Source organism: Vulpes lagopus, chromosome 22, assembly GCF_018345385.1.
Source record: "Vulpes lagopus strain Blue_001 chromosome 22, ASM1834538v1, whole genome shotgun sequence".
Taxonomy (NCBI): domain Eukaryota; kingdom Metazoa; phylum Chordata; class Mammalia; order Carnivora; family Canidae; genus Vulpes; species Vulpes lagopus.
Window position 1 is genome coordinate 12,320,904 of NC_054845.1, and position 23,168 is coordinate 12,344,071.

Below are 23,168 nucleotides of genomic sequence, written 5' to 3' on the forward strand. Positions count from 1 at the left end.
CTACATAAGTTGGGAAAGGATGGACATTCATTTATTTGTTTCTGTCTTTCTGGGGGATGTTATTCTTTTCACATCCTGGTTTTGTTTTTTCCCCCCTCCAGTTGTGGCAATTTACGATTATACAAAAGACAAAGAAGATGAGCTGTCCTTTCAGGAAGGAGCCATTATTTATGTCATCAAGAAGAATGATGATGGTTGGTATGAGGGAGTTATGAATGGAGTGACTGGGCTCTTTCCTGGCAATTATGTTGAGTCTATCATGCATTATTCTGAGTAAAGCTCAGCAGCGCTGTGTCCCCTCACAGGAATAGTCAGGTCTTCCCAGATTATCAAAAGGCCCTGGGGATTCCCCTCCAATGAAATGAAGGAAGGATACAAATGACACAAACTATTTATGTTTTTTTGGTTTATTCACCAGTATTAAAAAAGCAAGCTGAATCTGAACAAATGGATCTTTCTGCCGTTATTTGTACTATGCTGAGCTGTCTGGATTAAAATAGACCATTTCTAAATATGTCAGAGGTAAAACAGCATATAACCCTGTAAAACAAATCAGGTTAAGACTGATTCAGAAAATCTGGGATCTTTCTCAGGAATACTGTACACCCTTGGGATTTCTCCTCCTGCAGAATCTGTGGCATTGGATGTTCTCAGTGCCTGTGCTAAAGGGTCAGCCTTGCGGCCTAGTGCCGTACCCTAACCCCACACTTTCTTCTACTTGTATGAGGAGGAGCGAACTAGTATTTAAATATCCTACTTAACCGTTTTGATAACCATTTCGATGGCTTATTTCCTCTTAACACTGTAAATTCTGCATTCTCTCAGCACTTGAGTGCACCAAGTGAGTTAATGCTGCAGACTTGCATTGACTTCATGTTTTTCAGTTTGTAGATTGAGGATGATGAAATGAGTCCCCAAATATTCTGAGGGTGGTTAACAATCGCTGGTTTGATTTTACTGTGCTGCTGCTGCATGAGACTGCACTGCCAGGGATGGCTTGTGGACCCAGACGTGTGGCATGTGGTAGCTTGGTTCACACACTGAAGTAGGCATTGAGGCAAGATGTGAGCTTCCTGAGGTTCTGAAGAGACTGAACTGGAGGAAATGTTCTGCTTAGTAGGCTTCCTAGACCGTTGCCTTAGGCACGGTTTCCAGGAATCTAGGAGGTCAGACCAGCTATTTTTTTTACTTCTTTCACTATTTAGGAAAACATTCTTTTTTGAAAAATAGCAGTTCTTTTCAGGTCTCTTGACAGTCACTGGGAATCAAAGGCTTGCTCCTATGATCTCTGAATGTTAATGGCCAGTGTTAGCTGCTACTGAGTTTGCTCACTTAGTTCTAGGAAAGGTAAATACTCTCCCAGTTTTGTGATTGGCTTTTGAAGTTGCTGCTCTTGGCAAGAATTTGAACCTTTTATCTCAGACAAAGACTAGTGGGATAAGAAGTATGAGGCCAAATATTTACCCAGTTACATAGATAAAAATTAAGATAACTTTGAGCAAAACAATGATAAATATTTTTTTGTCTGTACAAGTTACAGCTTCACATTCAGTGGTGTTTGTAAGGTAGACGGCTTTAGTCATCACTTCTTTAATCAGTTTAAGACCTGAAAAGGTCCAGGAGGGCTTTGCTGCTCAGCAGCTGGATACTATGGGGAGGACCCAGCTCCATGGGTTTATCCCAGTCCCAGGGGCTTGGCCAGAAGAGCCCTTTGCCAGGTAATTTCCCAGTTCTGGGTGAAAGGGGGAGAGGCAATCACTGCACTTATTTCAAATCTGAAGGCCTTGAAAGGATAGGTAGGTAGAGGTAGGTAGAGGAATTTGATTGAAAAATGAACAAGTGCACTGGTGTATGAGGGAATTCAGATGGTGTAGGCAAAAGTTAGTATTACACTTGTGAATCTGTTATCTGCGCACAAAACTTCATCACCATTTAACTGAGACCCAGCTATAGAGTTCCCTTATCAAGACTTTGTTTCAAAATTGCAGAGGTTTCCCCACAAACAAGTTAGCTGTTTTGCTTTTAGATTTCTTCAACACTTTGAATTTAGCTTTCATTAACTTGCCTCCACTTCATGCTTTTGTCAGGTCATCTTGACATTCTTTATGCCCTGTTTTCCTTTAAAGCGATGGCCCTGAATGTCTTCTGAGCTTCAGGTTCCTTATGTACCAGGACCACCTGCCTGGAGAGGTCAAGTCATCTTAGCGTTGGCATAGAACTAGGAAAACTGTTTTGAAATTTAGATGTGTTCCAGTTTTTACTTAAATAGCTTTGTGCTGAGAAAGCTTAGTGGATTTTTTAGGCAAGAGGGTATTTTGAAATCCAATATAGTTCTCACAGCTCACACCTACAGAAGCAGGGAAGATAATTGTGCAAAAAAGTTGGTGGTGGTCAGCTTGCCTGTTGGACGCCTGCTGGATCCTGGCATGCAGCAGACACTGATGCAGCCCTTCACAGGGAAGGCCTGCGGTGGAGGGGGATCCACGGGGCAGTGGACTTTTTCTATATTATTTAGTACTAACGTATACAATTGTTTTTAAAACACCTGTTGGTTTTCTGCATATTTTAAATTTCTGTACAGTTTTGAATTCTATATATTGTCTTGGAAGGATGCTATGTAATGACGACTGGCCAGGCCTACAGTAATTGGAGACTTTTAATGTATGTAATATTTCATAGATTGCATGCTATTAATAGTCTGTGAAGGTAGTATTTCTTGATTTATTGTAAGTTCCCCCCCATTTATCTTTTTATGAACTACAGGATGGTTGGTAGTAGGAATTCGAAATGAATGCAGAAATCTTACAGGATACATAATATTGTGGCAAAGATGATCCAAGTCTAAAATCTGCTGACTAGTAAGCAACCGTTTTAATGGGATAGAGGGACTCTAATGGGAGAGGGATTTTTTTTTTCCTTCTGAAATGCTTTTTTTCCTTAAAAAAGTGACTTAAGAGGCCCCCCTCCTCCCTGCCGCTTTGGTACTACTGTCTTAAAGGCCATAGGGAAATGAATGAAAATACACTTCCTTGTTGACCTTATGGCCAAGGCAATAAATCAAAAACCAATATAGTGTGAAGATCTAGACCTGAGAGATTCAGCCTGTTGTATTTGGAATAAATATGAATCTTTTAAGATGTCTTGTTCAGTATTTTCCATTGTTTGGCTACTTGCTTTATATCTCCCTCAGGGGCACCTGCTGTTCCCATCTTAGGGTTGGTTGGCAAGGGCCTGCCTGCTACTTTTGCTGTGTTCCTAAACATCACTAGGTGAGACATTCTCATCCCTCCCCTTCTTTACCTCCTCCTCCTGCTGCTGCTTATTACCCAGCTAGAGGTTCATGCATCTCTACAGTGATGTCTGTGATGGAGCTGTGCTCCCCAACAGTCTTATGTTGATTACAGAGGAATGAATACTTAGGATTTTTCTGCCTGAGAGGCATCAAAATGATAGTAGTTTGCTTTTATCCTTTTGTGTTCATGTTCTTTTAGCAGGTACCTTTCTGCATTAAGAACTGTTCCTTTATTTTTTTTTTATTACCTTTTCTCCTGGTGGAGAGAGCATGACATGTCCTGAAGGCCACTAAGGGTTTGATGGAGGAATTGGCAGGTGACTGCCAAGTCTTCGAAAAGAATGGGGATCTGAATCACTTCCCATCTGTTCACTTCTGAACTTCTTTGGCCAGGAACTCCTGACTGGTGTTAAAGGTGATGATTTCCCTCACATGATATACTTAGAATCATAGAATTTTAGAGCTAGCTGAGATTTTAAAAATTTTAGTTCATTTTCATTTTAACTGATAAGGTTAGATGTTTCATTTCAGATAACAGCTGGTTAACAACGGTAGAGTTCCTGACTCACGCCTGTGCTTTCTACAGCTGTCTTAACTGAATGTGCTGTATGTTTCTTTAAAAATTACGAGTGCTACTTGATGTCTTCAGGAAGATACTTGAAAAGATATGCTGTTTCAATAAATACCATCAGTATTCAAACTGTTTAAAGGAGTGTACTCAGCACAACCTTAATTAGTGAAAATAATCTTCGTGTTAACCCCTCTACTACTACACTCAGTACTATGTAGCAGAAATAGGTAACCTGATTTCAGCATTGGCAGGAGCACAGCAAACAGCCTTATCTGAGAGAGCCTTATTTATAAAACAGTTCTTAAACGGAGGCGTTGTGCTCATAACCTTACGTTTACTTCATGCTGATCTTTGGTCCTGTTTCTTACTGAGAATGTCATAATTCTTGAAAAAAATTTGACAAATGAAACGATAGGGCCTAGCTGTGTATAAGTGATCCTTGCAAAATATTTTTTTTTTTTTTTTTTTTTTTGTAAAACACGAAAACAAAAAGCTTATTTTCACATTATGGTGAAAATGTCTTTTGCAACTTCAGAACTCTATAGAAAAGCAGTTTTTCATATTTTGTGTCCATGCATCTTTTTTCTTAAAATGGTTTACAAAAAAGAATGTTAAACAATTTGTGATCTGGCCAGTTGTATTTTTAAGCTCCTGCAGGGAGGGTTGGTGTTCGGAGTTGAGTAGAAATCATGCAGGAAAACTTGAGGGAGCAGTCTATTGCCAGTAATGTTTCTCGTGTGTGCCATTAAGCCACCTCCAGATGAATGGGGGAATATTCACTTTTTAATTTCAAAATTGTGATTTGAAATTGTTGCTGTGTACTAAGAACTTGACCTAAATAAAATTCTACAAAGTATGTCCAAATGTCTTGTGAATGTTTTCAAAGAGGTTACTAAGGTGGTAAGTCGAAGTGTACTGGAGACAATCCTTCCCTGTTGCTGTAACTTAACATGAGGGTTTTCTGATCACTTGCCCCTCAATAGAGTTCCTTTAAATACAAAAAGGAAAGTGTTGGTTTTTTTTTTTTTTTTTTTTTGCTGTAGTTTGGCAAATGATAGTGATTTGTGACTACATTATAAATACACATTTAGGGATGTCCAGGTGGCAGAGCGTCAGCCTTTGGCCCAGGGTGTGATCCTGGGGTCCCAGATCAAGTCCCACGTTGGGCTCCCTGCATGGAGCCTGCTTCTCCCTCTCTCATGAATAAATAAATCTTAAAAAACCCACATTTACACAAACATTGACATGGCAGCAGACCAACCTGTAATTGTGATACCAGAGCTTCAAAGCAAAAAACATCTTTTTTGGATATGGTTGTACTTTGTTTAAAGAAAAAAAAAAAATCTTAAATAGCCAAAGCTTAAATTTGTTCTTACCGCACACCTTATTGGACGCCCCAACATAAACAGCAAAACCAAGTTCTTAATGATGCTGATCCACAAACAAAGTCCAGTCCCCGTGTTTAAATGAAATCTATGTATTCTTTTTATTAAGGATTGGGTAAGCTGACATAATGAAAACACATAACTGAAAACAAATTTACACTGACTGTATGACTACTGTCCTAAGCCATTACAATAGTTCACTGACAGTAACTGGTAATTTGGAAAATAACTTAATCCAGCAGTAGAACAAAAAAACATCGTCAGTAGTACTGAATATATCTCTTTCATATATATATATATATATATCTATATATAGGTTTGCACAATCAGGGAGCAAGGCACATAATGAAATGAGAGCGTACATTTAAGCAGAAGAAAATAGCAACAAAGCTGAAAGAAAAATTGTAACTTCACCTTTACTGAGCTGTGCATAATTGCTTGAATAATGTCCTCTATCAGGTACTTTATAATGCAGTTCCTTTTGCCTTCTTTTTCATGCTTTAAAAAACTATATTCCTACATTGTATCTATTTATTTATGGCAAAGCTCCCACAGCCTAGGTATCACTGTAAGCCTTGACTCCATTTTTCAAGAAATGGGAAAAGGAGCAATCCCAGTTAAATATGTGCAATTTTCCTTTAAAACAGTAAACAGTGTTTTTACAACATTTAGCACAAGCTGATGATACTGTACTGTACATTTCTATAAAAGGAGTTCACTAGTGGCCAATGATGAAATTAAGCAAAATTGTTTGAAACATTCCAGTTAATGCTTATTTTCTAGGAGGGATTATTTACAAGTAGAAAAAAAGATACAGGAAGTAGGTAGGAATCATGAAAAATGGCAGTTTTTGGTATTAGGTTACAATAAATCTGACAAACAATGGACAGTTCCCAAAATGCAAAGACTTTCTGTAAGTGCTGCAAGCATGTTCTGCCTAAGAAGAGGTTGAGGCTTCAACAGTAGAAAGCTTGGTATTAACAGCCATCCGTGATCAACATGGTCACTTCTGAACTTAGCCATCTTTTAATATGTAGCATTTGCCATCACCCTGACTCGACTCACTTCTCTAAATGTCTTTGGTAGAAAGCGGCCAGACCCCATTCAGGTAGATGAAGCCATCTCTTGTGAGACAGACACTTTATCTATTTCTGCACAAACTACAAATACTCATCTTCCTTCTCTTTCATTAGCACCTCAAAGTTTGCTTGTTGGATTTTTTTTTTTTTAATGCTATTTCTCCAAAAGAGTTCAAGGCACTGGGGATTATAGCAGTTAGTGTCTTCTCTTCAACAAAGAGCAAACAAATTGGAGATTTTTTTCCCTTATGTGTTTATCAAGTATATTGTTTTTATTTAGCAAATTTATTCTACAGCTAAATTTTAGGCTTCTTTTACATATAGACCTTCCAATGGTACATTGAGAACACAGCACTTGTTTAGTTGGAAGGGACAGACTGGTAAAGGTGTAGAAATGTTCTTCTATTGAATTTTTAAAGGAAAACAAATCTTAAAAGTTAGTGGGATATTTATTCGCATCTCTCTAATTCATCACATCAACTTGAATGATCACATACTCCTACAGGGTTAGGGATAACCCACTTTATATAAATGATGTAAAGCGTATAAAAACAAAAGTCCAAATGTTGAGAGGTACTTGCAACCTAACAGGGAGTTCTAGAAATAGACCTCTTCTAGTATACAAATCCGGGTTATTATCCTTACTTCAAGCAAGTCATTACACCTGTAATCAAACAGGAGGACCACACAGGCTTAACTGGTCTGAACCTGAATAAAATCTGAGACATTATATCAGTTATAATTTATTAGCTCTGAAGGTATATGAAAAAATTAACATAAAACTAGGGAAAGGTTTTTTGCTTAAAATCACCTGTTTGTAACAAATTGCTTTTAGCTGAGGAAAAAAGGTGACAAACCGTTCTGTTGGCTTGACAGTCAAACAAAACCAATCTATACCATTACCTGACACTTTTTTTCCAGGCTATTTTATATTCTTACACCCTTGACACAAGTTTATTAGCAGTTGTATTCTCCCAGAAAAGCAGCTTCTGAAACTCTAATTGGATGCACAGCTTGAGCTCTCTTAATCTTGATCTTTAGTTATCGCTCTATGGGAATTACTCATGATCTAATTTTGTTTAAACTTTCTTGATAAACTCAGCATTGTTTTTAGTGGCAAATAAACTTTCATAGAGAGAGGACTTCCAAGAGAGTTCACAGCCTTAGCTGAGCATGCCATCAGTGGGCAGGAGCTCCTTGATTTAGAGGGCTATAAAACACCATCCTGTCTACATTACTTTGAAATTTTCTGATGAAAATTGTTTCCTGTTATTTTTAAGTCACCAATCTTTAAGAAGTCCCAGAAGTTGGAAAAACCCAATTTATGTTAAGTGGGTACCTATAAAAGCCGTAAGAATACTTTTCTTAAGGGAAAATTATAACAGCTGAAGAAATAATGTATTTGGGTAGTAAAAGCCCAGATGAATAAAATTTCAATACAGAATAGTCTAGCATTTATATTTTTTATCTAGAACCTAGTGTCCGTTGTTTTATTAACCAAATAGGTTCTGTGCCCTTCAGAGTTGGTGCCAAAACCTTAAACACAGGGTGATCCGATTCTGAAATTACCTGTGGTAAAGGTTAAGGGTGTCGCTAGCTGAAACAGGCACCTGTTCGCACTGCCCTCAACAGCAGGCTTTTCACTCTTCAGTACAGCCACGTCAGCTGTCCAGATTTTCTTCTCTGACCAGAAGCAAGACACATGGGGCTGGAAGAGCTGCTGAGCAGAAGGCAGGAAGAAGGCACAGTACTAGTGTCCTCTGGCAGTAGGTGTTCTCCACCGACGCACCAGAGAGAAGTTACAAAAATAACAGAGGAGTCTGAAAAGAACCCCACAGAACTACATCCCAACAAAAATCCCACCCTACTAGGGAATAAAAAGCTAGAAGTATAATCTAATGTATTATTTTGGTCTTTTTTTTTTTTTTTTAATTATTCAGCGTTTCACATAAAACAAAGGGGGAAAAAGTTGATGAATAGCCTTTTCTGTCTTTGGAGAAATGTAAAGGCTTGTTTTAGACAAGCCACTGGACTGCGGTATAAATGACATAGTTCCTCCTCTGGCCCTGCTCTCTGCTTGCTGCCATATTCTAAAGGATGTCTGCTCTTTCCGGAAAGTGGTGCATTGGAAGCATTGGTTCGGACGGCTGTTGGGACCGACAGAAACCAAGAAGTCCTAGGGAACCCCCCACTGAACAAACCAAGGCTGTATCTTAGGGCTCAAATCATGGGTGAAAGAAGACAGGGAACATTATTGGTTTTCCCCTCCAGGAGAGTTGAAGTCCACCTTCATATAAAATAAAGACCATCACCACAACAAAAACCCTAGTGATGACTATTTTTATCACTGGATTCCTATTAGTAACTTTACCCAACAAATAAGGGTGATTCTTAGAATATAAAGCTTGTAGGCAGAAAGAACACCATGGGAAACTATGTCACTCATGAGTTACAGTGGAGCTTGGCAATCCATCTCAACGGGGATTGCTGTGCATGCCTAAATTAACAATGCAGATGTGTTAAAGGTCACTTCATAAGCCTAAGAATATCAAGCACACAGAACTTTGAGAACAAATGAAAAGATCCAAAAAGTATCTTTTAAAGAAGCAGGGCTTTGAAAAATGCACAATGGTATTCTTATTGCTTTATAAGCACCTGAATTGCTGACCAATATTCTAGAGCTAGGGTGGGGGGGGGGGGTGCCACTTCATATTCTCGATGATGCAGTACTTTTGGAGGTGGGTTTATAGGAATGCCTTGTGTATCTAGTACATGTTTTGCTTATTCTTAAATTATTTACTATCTCTGCCCCACTGCACTGACCTCACTTTTTCTTTACGGGACAATGTCCAAGATTTTTGCAGTTTCCACTGGTAATCCTTATTCACAACAGGTAGAGACTTTCATTACAAGATGTGCTCATTTATCACTGCTGGGATGGCTAGTTTTTATTGTTTTAAGAGCAGCTCTGAGGTTGAATTTCTAACGGTCACTTTATCATCATAAAGTGATGAGACACATTTCTCTCATATACCAAGAAAAACTCACAGGACCAAAAAAGAAAAAAAGCATAAGCATAGCGTGAATTGTAGTGTGTCATTAGAGCCAGGATTCCATGTTCTACCAACTGCACATGCGTAATATGTAATGTCACTGACGTACTTGACTACACTACTCCATCGGAACACCTGGTAACCTGGACAAATCTCCACAGCCAGGCTCCAGCAAGCAAGAATCCTAGTGTGCTCCAGTAGCTAAGGATGAAATTGTCAAAAACCTCATTTTCCCCTCCCTCTCCTACAGTCCCATACTTAAATGAATTCCTTGTTCTACACAGCAGTCCATACACAATGATACCCACACAGGGGTCAATTCTGTTCTTTCCTAATCACCCATCCTAGAGCAACATACAAAAACACATTTCAGAAGGTGATTTTGTTCTGTGTAATGAGCACTGTGTCAGACATGGGATGTGTATATTTGATACAGCAATTGTCTACAGATCTCTACTATCAACATCTACCTAAAGCACACACTGTAAGATAACTGGTGACCCAAAGACATACTGGGATGGAGCATTCCAGGGGTACTGTGTCAGATATTCTCTTCAACAAATCAAAACAAGGATCGCAAAGCCAAGCTTGATGAGGCTTCACAAAGCTCATGAAAAAGATTCCAATAGTACAAAAAGAATTATCTAGGATTACAGCACTCCATTATCCGTGGATGGCAGGCAAAGAGCTTACCTGTGACTGAACACATCCTAGATAGAGGTGTGATCATGGCAGCACGACTCAGCTAGAATGCCTTAGTTCCATGACCTGTTTACTCTGTGCCCCGCCACGGACAGACGCAGCATCTGTGACGACTTCCCTGTACTGTGCCTGTACTGTGCTACTGACCCACCCACGATGCTGACAGTTTCCTGACTTAAAGTGCCCCTTCACGTATGAGTGATGAAGTGTCAGCCAAGCAGTTCGAACGTCAGCCAACTGGGGAAAAAACAAACACAAAAGTCCCATCGATACACCAAACATTCTGTTGTCTTCTCAAACTGAGAAACAGCACATGATACGTCTATTCCTTAATATATAATATACAACATGCACAGAGAAGCTGCACATGGACACTTACAAAATGCCTTCTAAGTAAGTCATTAGAAGTTTTTGGTCCAATCCACATGATAGATAATAGAAATCTAAGGGACAGGACACACATCCCCTTCCATGCCTCTTCCACCCAAAATACACTAGCCCGTTTTCAGATTAGGAGAGAAAAGGAATAAATAGACTCACTCTCAGCTATATATATACATATACACAAACATATATGTATACATATATATACATATACACACACACTATCTCTATATATGTATAGCTCTGTGTGTCCACGCACATGTACACACACACATAGCTGGATACTACCTGAATAACAACATCATACTAGGAGGCTCTGAACACCAGAATTCGTAGGTGATCAGGTGAGCTGATTGTAGAACTGATTACAGACACCATGAAAATAAAGTCCTATGGTAGCAACTACCAGTCTCTTGAGAGCTTGGTATTCTGGTCTCTCTTGGGGGGAGCAGGAGGCGGTCCTCTCCGCAACGTTGCATAGCCCGATATATGACTACCTCCGTAACTAGCCTTCTGTTGATCAGAAAGCAGCTCAGGGGGGGGCGGGGGCAACGCCATGTCATCCATGGTGGCTGTGGGTTCTGCTCTGGATACCCGGGAGGAGGAGAGCGAGCCATGCCGAGTGATGGACTTCCGTTGCAGTGTCCTGTTGAGGTCAGCTAGGAATCCAGGCTGGACACTAAGGCTGGATTTGGGAGAGGTGGGCACTTGTGGCACAGCTGCGGCCATTGCCGGCTGCTCCGAGATCTCCGCTTGAGTGAGGCGGGTGCTGTCGTTCCGCTTGGGGCGTGTGGGTGGAGGCGCCTTCTTCATGGATGTTTTGGACCATGGCTGTGGTTGAGGATTAACAACTGCCACTTTGGGCGAGGTGTTTCCCGAGAACACAGCTGGAATCTCTATGGGGGGCAGAGGAAGGTCTATTTCAGGTGGAGGGGGTGGAAAGTCAGAGTCGGATGGAGGAGAAGGAAACTCTACCACAGAGTCCTTTCCACGCCCACTCAGAACAGACACTTTTGTCGACACACACCCTTGCTGGAGAATTCCGGGAAGGTTGACTCCAGAAAGATGGAGTTTTCCAGGTTTGGGGGGCGCTGCTGGAGGTGGTGGGGTCTCTTTGCTGGGAGACCCTGAGGGTTCTGCTGGCGACGCAAACTTGCTCACTAGACTGTCCACTGAGGGTCTTTTAGGCTCAGGGTGCTCTGCACAACTGCTGGACTTAATGCTGGAGTTTCGCTGTGGGGTTGGGGGAGGTTTCTTTGCCCCTGGGCTGGATGTCTTACTGGTCTTTTTGCCTGGAGATCCACTTTTGTCCGAGGCAGGAGAAACTGTGGGTGTAGCTGTCAGGGGCAGTGGGGCTGGGGCAGGGGCTGGTGGTGGCGGCGGTGGTGGAGGAGGAGGAGGTGGAGGAGGAGGAGGAGGTGGTGGAGGAAACACCAGGCTGCTCTCAGGAGGAGGAGGAGGGAAATCCGGAGAGGGGACAGGGATAGAGCTGGGCTGCCACTTGGGTTTTGCTTTCACAGCAGGAGGGGACTGTGGGGCCACATTTGTGGAGGGAGGCTTGAAGGGCGGCTCCCCAGGGGGAGGGGCTGGAGGGGGTGGAAACTGGCTGGCTATCTGCTTCACAACAGAGGGCACGGAGGGCACGGGAGATAGAGGAGAGGGAGGTGGTTTTACACAGAAGCTCTGCTGCTTGGGTAACGTGGGTGGGGGGACTGGACCTGGGGGAGCAGGGGGAGAGGGTGGAATATGGGAAACAGGAAAAGCTGGCTGCTTCTTTGCTGGTGGGGCTGGAGGAGTAGGCGTGGGTGGCACAGCTTGCGTCATAACAGGTGGCACAGTCTTGGTGCTGGTCGGTGGGGGCAGAGTCACAAGGGGTTTGGGGGGTGCTTGGGGAGGGAGGGGCGCGGGGGCAGGAGGGGGTGGTGGTGGCGTTGGAGGAGCCACTTGAGTGGTGTGCTGAACGTGATGAATCTTCAGTGGAGGAGGTGGGGGGCTGAACTGTGGGAGGGACGGGGTGCAGGGTGCTGGTTTGAGCTGGGCCATAGCTGAGCCCGGGGTGGGCGGTGGGGGTGGAGGAGGCGGTGGGGGAACAACTCCATTGGGGGGCACCAGGATCTGAGGCTTTCCTGACTGTGAGGTGGAGGCCAGAGACTGCATCACTGAGGGTGCAGGAGGCTTGAATAGGGGTCCTGAGTGCTGAGAAGCGTTCTGCAGCCTGGTTATTGTGCTGTACTTGACAAACATCGGGGCTGCTGAGCCTGCAGAAGGTGCAGATTGGCTGGGCAGGGGAGGGGGAGGTGGGGGGGGGGGTGGGGGCGGGGGCGGAGGGGGTGGTGGGGGCGGGGGCGGTAGAGGTGGGGAAGGCTGTGAGGCAGTGTGGGGCGTGACCAGTTTGGGCTGTGGGGATAAAGGGGGCACAAGTGAAGTGTAGGGTCGATTCATAGACTCCATTCTGGCCTAAAAGGAGCATAAAAGGGAGGTGGGGTGGGAGAGAGAAAACACAACAAACACCAGTTACAGAAGTAAGCTTTGACTGTGTAAAACTAAACAGCAAGGAATCTGGGACATGCGAGAAAGGACTCAGCAGCAGGCCGGTGTCAGGAAGGCGAAAATTAAGACTCCCTGGCAACAAGGACACAGGGAATTTGTTCACTCCGCAATACTCTCAAAGGGCAAGGCTGACTAACAACCTAAGAAAAATGTCCTGCAGGTCAGTGCTGGGCGGTCTGATTTCTGAGCCCTGTTTTCACACACCCGCACAATGACCCCACCCGGACTGTGGCCAGGGGGGATGTGATGGCTCGAGTTCACCTTTCAGTCCATTGCTGCATCCACATCAAGCAGATGCCATAACTGGGTTTAGGAGTGCTGGCGGAGGGCCTCCCGAGGAATGAGGATGGCTTTTTGATGCTAGCAAGCTGACACGTGAGAGTATGAGAATGTTCAGCAGGCGTGCACAGTCACACAGGAATGAATGAGCTTGACACACACACTCGTGTTCGTGTGAGACACTTGCATCCAACATGCACAGAAGTCCAGCAATGCAGGTAAAGGGGGGGCATTCTTTACATTTGTTTTACTGGAAAATACATAAAGAAATGCTTTATAAACATTACAGCAAAAGATTATAAAAATGCCATACAGAAAAAGCCAGGAGAAAATGACAGGAAACCTTAGAAAACTAAAGGAAATATATCAAGAAATGAGAGCTAGAGTTTGCCAACAACCTGCTGACCAGCCCCTCTGGGCACCTCTGGCACTGCCCGAATTAGCACATCTGGGCACCTGTGTCATGGAGCCACTCATGCATGAATGTGGTTCAAGTATTTTTGAAAAGCGCAAGGGAAGGACCTTTGGTTTAATAAGTTTAGGTACACGTTTTAGGTTCTTTGAAACAAACTGTAAGGATCCAAGATAAACCATTTGTTTCCAAACTATGAATGATCTCTAATTAGCATCAAGAACGCTCAGGTTAGTAGACTAGAAGGCTCGTTACAGGGCTGAATTCTAATACCCATCAGGACACTCACATGTTTCCTTAAATACTGCACAAAATAAAAGCATTAGTCTGCGAGACTTGGTTACAGGAGTCACCCAGGTTAATGTTTCCAAAGAACAGCCCCTGACCTTAACTTGACCCTGTCTTGGCTGCTGCAGGGGTGCAGACCTTAGCTGTGCTGGCCTTCTCATTTGGCACCTGAGGCTGAGGTAACAAAGAAACACAGGTGGGGGTCAAGACGGACGGACCATCACTGCTGCATGGCAGGGTGCACGCTCCTTCTAAAACTACCAGACCAACTATGCTGCTTCATCACAGAGCACTTGGACGTTTTATGCTTTTAAGTTTCTCTTTTCTCTTGGCCTTTCATTTAATATGTACATGGTCATTAACACTATTAAAAATTCAGTAAGGGAGAAGACTTTTCTTTAAATATCAAAATTGCATAAATCCGCCTAACTACATATACAGAGTTAGTTATTAGCACCAGCTAAGGCTGTTTCATCCAAATTGATTAAGTGGGGAAAGAGAGACAGAATTAGTTCTTAAAAGTCTGAGCCCCTGATAAGGGAGTTCAACAAACTGTCAGTGTTTTGAGAATTCAGGTCATTAGGACCAATTTTCAAGTATTTATTTCTAAGACAAAGTGTTCCACCCCCACAATGGGCTAGTAATGCCTCTTGCTGAGGGGCAGTTAATACACTACATAATGCAAATAAAGGAATAAATTAAGGGAAACTATCTATTTAATTCTCATTGATGAGTATACTTGTGTAAGTGATTCAGACCAAAGGGGAAAAAAAAATAATTATTGGGTAAAAATACAACGGTCAGGCCAGTTGTGCCACTGACCCCCAGTGATGGGTGAGCTATTCCTGCTCAGAGGGCAAGTACAGCCAGGACACAGGGCTGCCCACAGAGCTCCAGAGGCAGTCTGATGCGATGTCTCTCACCCAGACTAAAGAACTTTTATATTTCTAAATAGTTCTGCAATAATTATAACTCGTCCTTCAGTGTCACTGAACAAGCTACCATATGAAGCTCTGGGATCCAAAATTTTAAAAGGATTAATTTTAATTTAGTCTTCTGCATGTACTAAAATTTGAGAAAATTCATAATTGTGCAGAAAAATGCCAAAAAGCATAAAAGAAGACAAAGGAATGAGTCTGAATAAATTACTGAACCACGAGCAGTTTCTCTGAAACAAAGTTAGGATGCTGGCGCTAAATGGTATTGCTCCATCCAAATTAATTAACAGTGAGAAGGAAGAAATCATTATTCCTTAAACATTTGAGTCATCGATAAAGTCATTAAATTGCCAGTTTGAGATCTTAGGTCATTAGAGCCAGTTCACAGATATCCCTTTCTGAAGAGAAGTCAAAGTAAAAAATACTAAAATAGGGCCAAGACAAAGTCCTAATAAAGGAATAAAAGAGCAACAAACTAAACCCATGGAACATCAGAGGCTTTTTATTTAAGTTAACCTAAGTGTGTTACCTACCTTGCTGGACTCTTCCAACTGAGTGCCACGTTTCCAGGCTTCAGAGAAGATGGAGCTCACAATACTCTGGGAGCGGATGTGTCCTGCTGGCTGAGTATCAGACACTCCACTGTCAGATTGATTAGAATGATTTGACTGAGACTCTGTTTAAAACAGATTTTCAGAAATAGTATTAAATAAGTCGTTATTCAGACAGTGTGAATATGTACATTTAGAGAGCTCTTTTACACAAGATCAGATACTATGCAGAACTGCACAAGTTACTTTTACTCAACTTGTTTCATTTAAACATGGTTTGAACCTTCCTCTAGAAAACTTCCCTTATCTTAGGGCCAGTAGGAAATCTTGATTCTTTTTGAACAGTTCACCTGACTGAGAATTACAATGAAAGGTTCATATATACATTACTGGTAACCTGACAACCCTGAAGAGGTGTTCTTGCCTTGCCTGGAGACCAGGCTTTGGTGTAGCTGCTGCTTTGTGGTGCCAAAACCCGAATCCCTAGAAAACACTTCTCACTTGAGTGTAAGGTTGCTGGGAATGGTGGAGGATATACTGCAATCTGCCTGGCATTCCAGGTGAGGGATGTGGGGGAGATACTGTCACTGGACCACAAGTCAGGAAAAATAACCATGCAGAAGGAAGCACCTAGTCCAATGGCTGACAACTGGTAGAGATTCAGATGTTAAAGCTAGTCCCATTCAAGGACTCTGTGGAGGGGGTATTATTAGATTGCTTTATCAAGCCCAGCCAACAAGCAGTATAGAGATAATAGCCACAAACTCCTTTGGATAAAATTAAGACATATCCTCAGGCAAAAAATACAGGATAAAACCTATGCAGTTTTTTTCTTCATCATTCAATTGCTGAGTCTTTAAGTCCCGTATAATTAACATAGTTATATTAGTTTCAGGTGTACAATATAGTGATTTAATAATTCTATATATTACTCAGTGCTCATCATGGTAAGTGCACTCCTTAATCCCCTCACCTCTTTCACCCCTCCCCCCCAACTCACCTCCCCCCTCCGGTAGCCATCAGTTTGTTCTTTATAGCTAAGTCTATTTCTTTCTTTCCTTTGCTTGTTTGCTTTGTTTCTTAAATGCCCTATGTGAGTGAAATCATTTGGTGTTTGTCTTTCTCTGACTTATTTTGCTTATTAGCATAATACTCTCTAGCTCCATCCATGTTGCTGCAAATAGCAAGATTTCATTTTTTATGGCTGAACAGTAGTCCAGTTGTGTGTGTCTGTGTCTGTATCTACATCTACCACGTCTTATCCACTGATCTATTGATAGACATCTGCGCTGCTTCCATAATTCTTCCATAGTTTGGCTATTCTAAAAATGCTCCCATAAACACAGGGGTGCGTACATCCTTTTGTACTAGTGTTTTTGTATTCTTTGGGTAAATACCCCTGTGGTGTGATTCCTGGATCGTAGGGTAGTTCTATTTTTAATTTTTTGAGGAATCTTGATACTGTTTTCCACAATGGCTGTGCACCAATTTGCGTTCCCACCAACAGTGCACAAGGGTTCCTTTTTCTCCACATCCTCATCAATACTTCAATACTTGCTTCTTGTGTAATTGCTGAGTGTTTTTGTTTGTTTGTTTGTTTTTTAAGTTACAACTCCACTAGCCTCCTGCATCCCTACTTAATTACTAACCAGAACAACAGCCTATTAGATAGGAGGCTGGAACGTGTGAATCCTTGCACTCTCTTCAGCATTTACGTATATGATTTTATAATTAATATTAAAAGTCTGCATAATACTTAACACTGTATAAGGAAGGTTGATGCTGAACTAGGAAAAGGCACATCACTTCATAAAATGTGTGGAAGCACCTGCATTAAGGCTTTATGAACTTAAAAAAATATTATGGCATCTTTTTTCCTCAATCTTTCCCTTAATTTCTTTTTCTAAAATCTTATACTCTTACCCTGCCTTTCTCAATCCATCATCTCAAAGTGTCTTCCTCCTCTTTAATAAACATTTCCAGAATAGTCTTAGATTTATGGAAAAGTTGCAAAGCTAGTACAGAGTACCTATATACCTAGCATCCAATTTACCTCAGTATTAACTTTCTACATTACCACGGTACATTTGTCACAACTAAGGAACTGAAACTCATACATTACTATTAACTAAACTCTAAAATTTGGATTTCACTAGCTTTTCTGTAATGTCTGTGTCTGTCTGTCTGTCTATCTATTTATTTATTTAGATCCAGGATCCCATCTAGGATACGACATTATACTTAGTTGTCATGTCTCCTATGACGGTTTCTCAGGCTTTCCTTGTTTTTGATGACCTTAACAGTTCTGAGGAGTACTGGGACAGGTATTTTACAGAATGTATCTCAGTTCTGATTTTCTCCTGTTTTTCTTTTGATTAGACTGAGTTATTAAATTTGGAGAGAAAGACCAAGAGATGGAAAGCACCAATCCCATCACATTATGTGAAGGGTACATGCTATAAATAGAACGTTTATATAAATATATAAATATTATTATATAAATAATTATATAATATAAATATAATAATTTAAATATATAAATAAAATATATAATATAAATATAATAATTATATTATATAAATAATATTATTATATAAATATTACTGAAGATACTGACCTTGATCACTTGACTAGGGTACTGTTTGTCAGGTTTCTCTACTGTAAAGTTACTTCCCTTCCCCCCCCCCCCCCACCCAACTATCATCTTTGGAAACAAGTCACCTTGCACAACCAAACTTAAGGAGGTGGGGAATAAGCTCCATCTCCTTGAGGGCAAAATGTCTACATAAACCATTTAGAATCTTCCATAGAGAAAATCTGTCTCTCATTCATTCATTCATTCATTCATTCAATAATGTTTATCAGTACGGACTGGTGGCTGTTAATTTTATAATTTGAATTATAACCTTATACTATGTTATTCTGTTGCTCAGATTGTTTCATCTTTGGCCCCTGCACATTTCCTCAAGTTGGCTCCTGTGTCCCTTTCACACAGATCCATCACTGTGTCTTTTGAGTCATCAGAAGCTGCTTCAGGTTCATCTTATTCTCTGCCAGGGCCCTAAAATCAGCTATTTATCAAAGAGCCCTAGTTCCTCTTTTCTGGGAAGTGGTATTAGAAAACCAAGATCAAGGTATTCTGTATTTTCATTGCTACTGAGGTGTCACAGCTCCTAGTTCTCAGGGGACAGCACTAGGAAATACATTCACGTAAATTAATCCATGTATTACACATTCTTCATTTTGCTCCTTCTTAGAGATGAGATAGTCCTACAAATTTTTAGTCAACTACTTCTTTTTGAAAAAGTCTATGTTTTTAAAATAGAATTTCCTTAGGGACACCTGGGTGGCTCAGTGGTTGAGCATCTATCTGCCTTTGACTCAGGTCATGACCCTGGCTGGGGTCCTGGGATCAAGTCCTGCATCAGGCTCCCCACAGGGAGCATGCTTCTCCCTCTGCCTATGTCTCTGTCTCTCTCTGTCAATAAATAAAAACCTTAAAAAAAAAAAACAAAAAAGAATTTCCTTAAAGCGTATACACATAACCAGGTAAAAACATACACTAAAAGATTAATTTATATGTTGTACTAATAAATAATGAGGGTTTGTTTTATTCTTTTTTTCAAATACTTCCTAAAATTATTTCTTTCATGAGGTGTGATGTCGGATCAAAAAAATACTCTGCTTTTAGAGGACACAGTTATCATTCATGGAATACTCTGTAGGGAAAGCAGCATTTATTTTTAAGGTGTGATAATAGCTAACTTGTTTAAAGGATGTGGGAATCTGAAAATAAGCACCTTTTGAGTATCACTGATTTCTTGTGAAAACTTTAGTAAAGTTTAGTAAGTTAAACAGCTTCCTTAACTGTGATACTGAACCAATTCTAGTTATTTCTACTCTGCTGAAATGTCAGGAAACCTGTGGGGAAAGCAGGTAGTTTCATCATGGATTCTGAATATGGAGACTTTCTCCAAGCAACTTTTGTATCCCCAATTATGCATCAACAGTTGTTGTTTAGCAGTATGATTGAGTTTGAAATAAACTTTACAAATATATATAACAAGACTCCTGGATTTACAACTCTACATACTGGTGTTCCATATCAAATATAGTTGTGAACTAGCCCATGATACTGTCCCCTCTAACCCCCAAAACAAAATTTATTTTATAATTTAAACATTAGGAACGGCTCTGGTTTTAAGAACCTTGCTGAAATAACCAGGCCTCTGGTCAGTCTATAGAATGTCTTCATATTGGCTTTCAGCATTTCAAAATACCTGGGATGCTTGAAGAACTGGATCCTGATTTAATGCTGGAGCTGGATAAGGAAGTCCAATCATAAGCTGACTCTGTCCTCTTCAAGGCTTCTTGATAGTTCATGTAGAGCTGTTTCCCATACTAAACAGAAGGCAGTAAATGAATACATCTGAACTTTATTGGATATGATACAGATGGACAAGGTAAGAAAGGGGGATACTTTTTTGTTTACTAATTCATAGTTTACATTAAAATTAATACCTATAGTACTTCAAAAATTATTTTAATACCAGTAAGTTACCATCTACTCTTATTTTTCCTCATTTTAAGAAAGGCAGCAAGAAGTTAACACTTGATTTGTTCACTATCAATATAAAGATTTGTTATTCCTTTTTTTAAAAATTTTTTTTCTTTTTTTTAAATTTTTATTTATTTATGATAGTCACACAGAGAGAGAGAGAGGCAGAGACACAGGCAGAAGGAGAAGCAGGCTCCATGCACCGGGAGCCCGACGTGGGATTCGATCCCGGGTCTCCAGGATCACGCCCCAGGCCAAAGGAAGGCGCTAAACCGCTGCGCCACCCAGAAGGCAACTTTGATTTTATAGCTATAATAAATTTTATTTTCGCTTAATGCACATAAATATTCCCTTATATATTATGTGTAATCATCTTCAAGGTATCTTAAAATTTTTTTAAAAGACTTTCTTTGAGGAAGGTAGAGAAATTCCCCAAATGCCTCCTGCCACTATCTATGCACAATCTCTCTCATTTATCAACATTCTCCACCAGAGGGTGCATTTGTTTCAATCAATGAACCTACATTAACATATAATAATCAAAATCCACAGTTTACCTCAGGTTCACTTTTGGTGTTGTACAGTCTACAAGTTTGGAGAAATGTATAATGACATGTACTCACCATTATAGTATCACCTACAGTATGAATATTTTCACTGCCCTAAAAATCCTGTGTGTCTTGCTTATTCATCCCCCTAACTCCTACCATGAGGTGATTTAAATCTCAAAAAATTTCTTTTCCTTAGGCTAAACTCTGCTATATAAGAATCATATAATGTGTTCTTCAGAGCCAAAATAAATCACTCTGATATACACAAGCATTTACCAGCGATATTATGCCATGTATACCAACCCCACATCAAAGAAAAAAGATGTTAAGACCTAAAACTTAGGCTTCAGAAAACACTGACAAAATAATAAAATCATAAACCTGACAATCAAAACCATATCATGAAACTTCATTATCCTATCATCAAACTGAAAAAAAACCCACCTACCTTTGCAATGCGGATACCATTGACCCACTGATGCAGGGTCCTCACATCATCACAACAAAGGTACTTGATGTACTGAGATTTCTTCTGGATCTGTGGGTGCTGCAAGAGTAAAGGCAAAGTTCAATTCAGTACCCTGAAGAACTAAAGAAAAATTCTATCAAAACTCTGTCAAAACTTAAATACATCCTGACAAGTCATGGGCTATCAGAGCTAAGGCCAAAAATAATTTATACCACTTATATGGCCGTAAACCCAAATAAAATGGCCCATAAGTATTTTTACAAAATAAACTATAGAGCAGAGCCCTAGGTGGCTCAAGTGGGTGCCTAGGTGGCTGAGACCAACTCTTTGTTGTTGTTGTTGTTGTTAAAGGTTTTATTTATTTGAGTGAGAGACAGAGGGAGCGGGAGCAGAGGGGAGGAGCAGAGTGAGAAGGAGAAACAGACTCCCCACTAAGCAGGGGACCCAACATGGAGCTCGATTTCAGGACCCTGGGATCATGACCTGAGCTGAAGACAGATGCTCAACCAATAGCCACCCTGGTGTCCCTAGGAGCCAACTCTTGATTTTGGCTCAGACTATGATCTTAGGGTTATGAGACTGAGCCCCTGCTTATGAGGGAGCCCCTGAGCTCCCTCTCCCTCAGTCCCTCCCTCTCTAAAAAAATAAATAAAAATACATTTTAAAAACTAAAAAAAAAAAAAAAAAAAAAAAAAAAAAAACCCAAACTATAAAGAAACTTGTATTTTAGGTCAAGGTATGCAACTTAAAAAATACCTTCATAGCATGGCAAATCTCCAAATACCCCTTCTATATTTCAGAGAAACAAAGTCCATCAAGGTTAATAAAGTCAATAGAATTCTTTATCAAGAAGACTATGAAAAGGGAAGATTTTGATTTCACCTCAAATCCACTGGAATTAGGAATTCAGAAGACTCCAAAATGAGAGGGTGTTTGATAAAGCTTCTAGTGCTTCTCTGGGGTGAACCAATGGATGGGGTGGGTGGAGTGCAGGGCACAGCACCTGGGCCACGAGTGGGTGCTCACACCTGATGCAGTGGTGCCCCCTGCTGTGGACTAAGCACTGCTCTGCACCTGTCTACCCTCTTAGCACATGCCCTCCAGGGAACCAGCAGTTTTTCAACTGCATCATCAGATTCAGTTTTCACAACCCAATATACTTTTCAGCAGCAGTTTGGATTGGGATGACTGACTAGACCAGCTACACAATGCAAGAGCTAGAACAGACGTAAGGTATTTTAACTGTACTGGGCCACAACCACTAGTTCCCCGGAAAGAAAAACCTTAAATCACACTTGATTCTGGATGTAATGGTCATTAATTGTTTCTCTTTTCAGTTATTCTGAAATCTTATTTTATTATTATTATTTTTAAAGGTTTTATTTATTTATTCACAAGAGACAGAGAGAGGAGAGGGAGATGCAGAGACACAGGCAGAGGGAGAAGCAGGCTCCACACAGGGAGCCCGATGTGGGACTCAATCCTGGGACTCCAGGATGATACCCTGGGCTGAAGGCAGGCGTTAAACCACTGAACCATCCAGGGATCCCCTGAAATTTTTTTTTAAAGGCTACATTTTACCTGAGGAAATATTTAAGATTATGTTCAATTATACGAGGCTTTAAAGATTCTCTAACCATAATTGTTGTAGAAATCCTTGCAATCAATAAAGTAAGCAATTTGGATAAGTTCTTAATGCTGTAGAAATAGATGGCCACCCATATCTGTATTGTTAAAGATCAGTCTTGGGGTGCCTGGGTAGCTCAGTCAGTTAAGCACCTGACTCTTAATTTTAGCTCTGGTCATCATCTCAGGATTGTGCAATTGAGCCCTAAGTCAGACTCCATGCTAGGTATGGAGTCTGTTTAAAATTCTTGCTCTCCCTCTGCTCCTCCCTCCACCCTGCTCACTCTTGCATGTGCTCTCTAAAAAAATAATAAAATAAATCAATCTCTCTAATCTACAATGGGAGAAATTTAAATCCATTTATTCATTTGTTCTATTGTTATACATTGCTTTATAGAGCTCCCATAATAAAACATTTAATACCAAAACTGATTTAGTTATTAAAGGCTAGAGTGAAAGTTTTAAGCAGTAAATCCTCAA

At 40.7% G+C, this 23,168-nt stretch overlaps 2 protein-coding genes across 43 annotated transcripts in view; one reads left to right on the forward strand and one right to left on the reverse strand.

The window, feature by feature from the left end:
• The window catches only part of ABI2 (abl interactor 2), a 123,290-nt gene extending 118,571 nt beyond the window's left edge, over nucleotides 1-4,719 (forward strand). For 28 of the 35 annotated variants that reach the window (XM_041737436.1, XM_041737437.1, XM_041737431.1 and 25 more), the window contains one exon: nucleotides 102-4,719. In XM_041737436.1, coding sequence (XP_041593370.1) covers nucleotides 102-277 — 176 coding nt within the window. In that variant the 3' untranslated portion in view covers nucleotides 278-4,719. The remainder of the gene's footprint in view (nucleotides 1-101) is intronic. The other 7 variants (XM_041737460.1, XM_041737459.1, XM_041737462.1 and 4 more) reach the window with 1 other exon arrangement.
• RAPH1 (Ras association (RalGDS/AF-6) and pleckstrin homology domains 1) overlaps nucleotides 1-23,168 on the reverse strand; it is a 111,796-nt gene that overhangs the window by 8,996 nt on the left and 79,632 nt on the right. For 4 of the 8 annotated variants that reach the window (XM_041737424.1, XM_041737423.1, XM_041737422.1 and 1 more), the window contains 4 exons: nucleotides 21,042-21,140; nucleotides 19,765-19,885; nucleotides 15,467-15,609; nucleotides 5,325-12,923 (listed from right to left, as the gene is read on the reverse strand). In XM_041737424.1, coding sequence (XP_041593358.1) covers nucleotides 10,869-12,923; nucleotides 15,467-15,609; nucleotides 19,765-19,885; nucleotides 21,042-21,140 — 2,418 coding nt within the window. In that variant the 3' untranslated portion in view covers nucleotides 5,325-10,868. Of the gene's footprint in view, nucleotides 1-5,324; nucleotides 13,546-14,093; nucleotides 14,170-15,466; nucleotides 15,610-19,764; nucleotides 19,886-21,041; nucleotides 21,141-23,168 lie in introns of those variants that run through there. The other 4 variants (XM_041737427.1, XR_005985051.1, XM_041737429.1 and 1 more) reach the window with 4 other exon arrangements.